The 7,010-nt window shown below is 55.2% G+C and overlaps 1 protein-coding gene across 1 annotated transcript; it reads right to left on the bottom strand.

Annotated features, from left to right (window-relative positions):
• Nucleotides 1–12: 12 nt before the first annotated feature.
• TUBB8 (tubulin beta 8 class VIII) lies at nucleotides 13–1,621 on the bottom strand. Its single transcript, XM_055140459.1, has one exon. The coding sequence runs from the start codon at nucleotides 1,553–1,555 to the stop codon at nucleotides 215–217; it is 1,341 nt and encodes a 446-aa protein (XP_054996434.1). The 5' UTR covers nucleotides 1,556–1,621; the 3' UTR covers nucleotides 13–214.
• Nucleotides 1,622–7,010: the final 5,389 nt, after the last annotated feature.

Below are 7,010 nucleotides of genomic sequence, written 5' to 3'. Positions count from 1 at the left end.
GTGGAAAGAGGAGACATTCAACAACAAGTATTTATTGAGCGCCTATCATGTGCCAGGCAGTGTTTGAACTCCCCCTAAAAGAAACAGGGAAAAAAAAGGAACAAAAAAAAAAAAAGATGGAAGCAGGAAAAGCAAAAAATCGGAGGGAAAGGAACAGGGTCGTTGAGGAAGAAGCTGAGGGAACTGAGAAGCCTGGGGCAGTGGGGCTCTGCACTTAGGCCTCCTCTTCTGCCTCCTCTCCGAAATCCTCCTCCTCTTCAGCCGTGGTATCCTGGTACTGCTGGTACTCGGCGACGAGGTCGTTCATGTTGCTCTCGGCCTCGGTGAACTTCATCTTGTCCATGCCCTCGCCCGTGTACCAGTGGAGGAAGGCCTTCCGGTGGAACATGGCCGTGAACTGCTCCGAGATGCGCTTGAACAGCTCCTGGATGGCGGTGCTGTTGCCGATGAAGGTTACTGCCATCTTGAGGCCGCGGGGCGGGATGTCACAGACGGCGGTCTTGACGTTGTTGGGGATCCATTCCACGAAGTAGCTGCTATTCTTGTTCTGCACATTCAGCATCTGCTCATTGACCTCCTTCATGGAAATCCGGCCGCGGAACACAGCAGCCACGGTGAGGTAGCGGCCGTGGCGGGGGTCACACGCAGCCATCATGTTCTTGGCATCGAAGACCTGCTGGGTGAGTTCGGGCACGGTGAGGGCCCGGTACTGCTGGCTGCCTCGGCTTGTTAGAGGGGCGAAGCTGGGCATGAAGAAGTGGAGACGGGGGAAGGGCACCATATTGACCGCCAGTTTGCGGAGGTCAGCATTGAGCTGGCCGGGGAAGCGGAGACAGGTGGTGACACCGCTCATGGTGGCTGAGACGAGATGGCTCAGGTCCCCGTAAGTTGGCGTGGTCATGGTCAGCTTCAGGGTGCGGAAACAGATGTCGGAAAGCGCCTCGTTGTCAATGCAGTAGGTCTCATCAGTGTTCTCTACTAACTGATGGACCGACAGGGTGGCGTTATAGGGCTCAACCACGGTATCAGAGACTTTGGGTGAGGGCACCACACTGAAGGTGTTCATGATGCGGTCGGGGTATTCTTCACGGACCTTGCTAATGAGCAGGGTGCCCATTCCAGAGCCCGTGCCCCCGCCAAGGGAATGCGTCAGCTGGAAGCCCTGCAGGCAGTCACAGCTCTCAGCCTCCTTCCACACCACATCCAACACCGAGTCAACCAGCTCTGCCCCCTCTGTATAATGGCCCTTGGCCCAATTGTTGCCTGCCCCGGATTGACCAAAAACAAAGTTGTCTGGTCTGAAAATCTGACCAAAAGGACCTGAGCGAACAGAGTCCATGGTTCCAGGTTCTAGATCCACCAAGATCGCACGAGGAACATACTTGCCACCTGTGGCTTCATTGTAGTACACAGAGATGCGGTCCAGCTGCAGGTCGCTATCGCCATGGTAGGTGCCGGTGGGGTTGATGCCGTGCTCATCACTTATGACTTCCCAGAACTTGGCACCGATCTGGTTGCCACATTGACCGGCCTGGATGTGCACGATTTCCCTCATGGTTGCAATTTATTTTAATTTTGTGCTCACCTCAAGGTGTATACAGGGCAAGAAACTATGTAATTTTTTTTTCCCCTGGTGCTGGGCTCAGGCTGGAAGCCCAGGAGGCTGGAGCAGCGAGGTCCGAACACCGCGAGGTCCGACAGCAAGGTTCTGAGAGCCCGAGCATGAAGTTTTTTTTAAAGTAAAAAATTACAGTGGATTCTGAGTACTTTATCAGATCTATTTGGAGTCAAATGTTAATCTATCAGTGACCCAGAAGTACAGTTATGTGCTCCTTTTTAAAATGAGGAATTAATAGATATCAATAAGAATATTTTAGGGGGCTAGAGCAATAGCACAGAGAGTAGGGTGTTTGCCTTGCACGCGGCAGACCCGGGTTTGATTCCCAGCATCCCATATGGCCCCCTGTAAAAAACTAAAGAACACCGAGGGGGCGCGTGTACTCTCGGGCTCTCCAGGCGGCTCTGTCTCACCGCCCACGTCCGGTGCCCCAGAACCGCTGCGTGTGCTGTCGGTCGAGGGCAGGCGACGGAAGGAAGAAGGGAGAAGGCCAAACTGGTTGCTAGATCCGTTTATTTCATTCTCTCCCTCCGCTTCTCTCCCGCTCTCCTGGATCTCTCCCCGTGGATCTGCCCCGTGGATCTGGCCCCCCAACCCACTCTCACACCCTAGTTAAATCTCCACAGCATCAGGGGGTTGGGGTATACACGTAGGTGTGGTCACCATCAATAGGGTAAGGTTACTTTCCCTTAGGGGATGCTTCTCCTAGGACTTAATTCTCTTTCAGCAGGAGGATCCACCCAAGGGCAGAGTCCCATGAATGTGTTTCTCTTCTCCTCAGCCAGCAAACATATAAGAATTCATAATATTAATTATTTTGTATGGACACAATAAGAGATGCATTAAAGCTTATAGAATTGCTCTCCTGGGGCCATCTCAATCTCAGACTACAGTGCTCAGGCCAGATCAGTCTTTCCTATCCCTGGCAGGGTCCCAGTCTCATAATTACTATTGGATCATGACAGCATTTGTCTATGATCAAGCTCTTAACTTATAGTTAAGAATTAGGCACTTTGGCCAGGCCCATCTCGATGCCAGGGTAGCACATAACTCACCGCTTGCCCTGGATCCTTCCCGTCCCACGTCGGGGACCCTACTTTGTGGTGCTAGGAACTGAGGGCAACTGAGGCTTAAGTGGAGAAAGCAGATACCCAGGAGGGAATAATATTCGAGGCCAATTAAGTCTTAAATTATAAAAACATAATATTGTCTTCTTGTGTCTATACAAAACAGTCATAGCTTTATTTATTTATTTTTTTTTTTTTTGCTTTTTTGGGTCACACCCAGCGATGCTCAGGGGTTACTCCTGGCTTTGCACTCAGGAATTACTCCTGGTGTGCTTGGGGGACCATATGGGATGCCGGGGATTGAACCCAGGTCGGCCGCGTGCAAGGCAAACGCCCTACCCGCTGTGCTATCACTCCGGCCCCAACAGTCATAGCTTTAAAGTAAATAATTCAAAAGGCACAAGAAGAGGAGAAAGGCAATATTAACTTATATAATATAAATTCAGTATCCTAGGAAGGTCTGACCTTGCAAATTAGCAGAGTCAGATTAAGGGAAAGCCGAGGATTAACTCTTTTGGGGAAGAGAGCATGGAGAAGTGATTATAGCTAAACAAAGGGATGGGAGGGATTCGGGAACACCTTGATGGGTGTGACTGGGGTAAGCCTAAACTCTGGGTAAAACCGGGACAAGCTACTTGTGGCAAGGAGGGAAAGGACAAAGTAATGTCATCCTACAGCCCCCTGAGCTCCACCGGGGGTAATTCCTCAGTGCAGAGCCAGAAGTAACTCCTGTGCATTGCCAGGTGTGACCCAAACAACAAAAAAAGAGAATATTCTAGGGAGAAATTCATACCAAAGGAAATGCAGGGACGGAGATGGCGACTGCTGGCTGTATTCAGCTGCAGGGCCCCGGGTGCAGCCAGTCAGAGGGATGGAGAGGCAGCACTGCAGCTGCTGAAGTGGAAGCACGGGTAGCAAAAGCACAAGGGTATCTCCGTTATTTTCAGAACCTTTGTCTCCAGATTTTGCTCCTGGAGCAGGAGTGATGCTACTTCCTTCTGTTCACTCAGTGGAACCCTCCTGCAAGCAGCCCGTGTTATGGTGCTGTGGAATAACATCAAATTTTGGACTTAAGGTCCTTCATCTCTCTTACCAGATCATTCCATTCTAGCAGACTTTCTTGGTCCATGGGAAGGGGGATACTGAGAATTTTATATGTGCCTACCCCCAATGGCTGATGTCACAAGGGAGGGGACCCCATGGACAAGTCACAGGCGACTCTCAGGTGCTCGTCTGGCCAGACCCCTCGCGGGGTCTTAGCTTAAGAGTGCTGGTGTGACCCCCCCATTTGGATCAACCTCGAAGGACCAGCGTCTGAGACGGACATCTCCATTAGGCTGAAATAGCCATCCACAGAACTGCATGTTAGAGCCCACTCAGATCCTGTAGATGCTGTGGGACCAAATCAGTCACTCACCCAGGCATTCCCCACACAAAACAGAGTCTAGAAAACATTCCCAATTCCTGACCTAACTCAGAAAAACCCAGAAAACCAGTAGTGCAGAAAAAATGGTGCACAAACCCTAGAAAACAGTGCTGCCTCTGGATCAACATCAGAGGCCTCAGTGGCACCTAAATTCCTGTGTTTCCTGTAGAGGCCAGTGCCACCTCTGGAACTTCATCAGAGGCTTCGGACGCAAATCCTCAAGCAGGGAGATCAGTCCTGGGGAACCAAATTCAGCATTAAATACACACCCAGCAGCGCTCCAGGGTTACTCCTGGCTCTGCACTCAGGAATCACTCCTGCAGTGTGGGGAACTTTGTGTGCCTACGCACCAATAAATGATGTCACAAGGGAGGAACCCCCATGGACCCCTGTGGGGTGCCAGGGGTAGAATCTGGCTTGGCCATGTGAAAGGCAAAACCCCTCCCCACTGTACTCTCTCCTGGAGGTGTGGCCAGGTTGGAGGGCCACCTGGGGGTTTGGCCTCACTTCCCTACACAGCCTCACTGCAGTTACCTGCTCACAGTAACTAAGGTTTCCCCACAGTAGAGAGGGGGCCGCAATCACATATTCGCATTACATATGAAAGTATGAAAGTCCACATCCCAAGAGGGGAGATGTGGGTGACACATATGCTCAGGCACCACATAAGCAGAGCAGCCTATGCGGTCAAGTTGGCTTTTAGAGGGTTTCTCCTGGGCTGCCCCATCAAAGTCCACTGCTAGGTTTGCTGCCAAGGGGTGGGAGGAGTAAGGTCTCACTGATACAGCAGGAATGGATGGGGAGGGGGCGCCAGTATTTAGTCGTGTCACTTTTAACAGGTAGCCAACGGGATGGCTGAGGAAGCGCTACAGGAGCAGGTAAAAGTCCCCAAGCCCAGCTCTTTTTTTCCCCATCTCTGTAGGCTTTCTCCTCCCCTTGGGTCTCCAGGGTCAGGTTGGGTTCTGTGTCCCCCTGGCCCAGTAGGGCAGGGTGCTTAGGCCCAGCTAAGGCCCCATACAGCAGGGCTAGATGAGGTTCAGGTCAGGCTGGATTCGATGCTCAGGCAGCGATAAGGAGGTGGACGCAGGGGGTGCACGTGGCTGCGGCTGGAGACTAGGAAACTCCTGGTACAGTTGGGAGGCCCCGCGACAGGCCCAGAGCACAGGGGTCTCGCCCACGCGCATGCGGCTGGAAATGGGGGAAGGGTACAGGGGTTGAGAGTGAGGCAGGGGCGTGACCTGTTTATATCATGGGATTGAGAGTGAGGCAGGGGCGTGACCTGGTTATATCACGGGCAGAGAGGCCTGGGGAGCCACTCGGACCCACCTACTCAGGACTCCCTCCTGGCGGTGCTCTGGGTCACCCACGTGCAAGCAAACGCCTTGCCCCCTGGAATATCTCCCCTGCTTGTCTAGTTTCTAAGAAGTTGGTTTCCTCTGCTTCTCTGTTCATGCTGCTTTTCGCGCTGGTGGGGGTGGGGTCTAGCTAGTCTAGTGTACCTCCTGGGGGTGTGTCCCTTGCCTCTGCCTGAGGGTTTGGGAGTGTGGCCTTGATGTGCCCCTCCTCGGGGCGTGGCCTCACCTGTGAGCCTGAGGGTCTGGGGGTGTGGCCTCGCCTGTGCCCCTCCAAGGGGCGTGGCCTCACCTGTGAGCTGCCTGGGGGTGTGGCCTGGTCTATGCCCCTGCTCGAGCCGTGACCTCACCTATGAGCCGCCTGGGGGTCGTGGCCTGGCTTGTGCCCCTCCTTAGGGCGTGGCCTCACCTGTGAGCCGCCTGGGTGTGGCCTGGCCGGTGCCCCTCCCGGGGGTGTGGCCTAGTCTGTGCCCCTCCTTAGGGCGTGGCCTCACCCGTGTCCCTCTGGGGGCGTGGCCTCGCCAGTGAGCCGCTGGGGGCGTGGCCTCGCGTCCCTGTTTCCTGCTCTTTTCACTCCTGTTTCCCTCGCAGCTGAGGGGCCTTTCCTGGCTCTGTCTTCAGCCACCGCGTGCTCTTTCGGGGGCGGAGACTCGCTCCTGCCGGCGCGTGACTGGAGGGTGTGGATGGAGCGGCTGTGACTGAGGGTCTGTCTGCGCCCAAACCCGTCTTCGTCGTCTTCCTCCTGCTGTCCCTCTGGGAGGGTCGCGGACTCGGGTCAGCGCGGCCGCGCGGGGCGGTTTCTCCGCGTCCCGCCTCAGCGGTCCCTTCGCTGCCGACTTTTCCCCAGTGAGGCCGCGTGAGGGCGTCGGGCTTTTCCCTCACGGGCCGTCGGGGCCCAGAGAGCGGAGTTGCTCTGGCCAGAGCCAAGCGGGTTTTCTTTTCTTCAGATTTGCCTCCCTGAGACAGAGGACATTTTCCTCGCTGAGGCCGAGCCCGTCCCCCTGGCTGGGGTGATGCGGTGTTTCCTGAGGAAGGTTCAGAGAGGGGCGAGCGGGGAGGGGAGGGAGAGGAGTGGGTGCTGGGAGAGCGGCCGCAAACAGCTGCAGGTGTGCGGATTCGCCCTCGGGGGCTGCTCTCGCCTAGGCACCTGCCGTGAGGCCCCGCCGGGAAGGCGCCACCGTGCGGCGTGTGGGTGCGACCCCAGGCGGGCCAGTGTGTGTGTAGATTGTCTGACACTCGGTGCCGAACTCCAGGCCTTTGGTTGGACTGTTCTGAGTGACCTTTGGGGACGCGGAGCCGCTGCGCCTGACTGGATGAAGGGGCGGTGCTCGCTGTGGCGCCTGCTCGGGACAGCAGCCTGATGGCGCTCAGGTTCCCTGAAACTTGGAGTCCTGGGGTTGCACCCGTTTGACTGCTGGGTAGGGCGCGGCACTTCAGGGGGTGGAGACAGATTTCTCTGTCAGCATCTGTTCCCGTTTCAGCACTGGCCAGTGATGCCAAGCCGTGCTCACAGTTGGGGGAACTGTCCCTCACTTTCTTGTCTTTTT

Source organism: Sorex araneus, chromosome 5, assembly GCF_027595985.1.
Source record: "Sorex araneus isolate mSorAra2 chromosome 5, mSorAra2.pri, whole genome shotgun sequence".
Taxonomy (NCBI): Eukaryota; Metazoa; Chordata; class Mammalia; order Eulipotyphla; family Soricidae; genus Sorex; species Sorex araneus.
Note: the sequence above shows the minus strand (reverse complement) of the source record. Positions and strands in the feature narration are given on the sequence as shown.

Excerpts from the sequence above, each read along its gene's own strand:
- TUBB8 (XM_055140459.1), bottom strand. The coding sequence starts at position 1,555 with ATGAGGGAAATCGTGCACATCCAGGCCGGTCAATGTGGCAACCAGATC.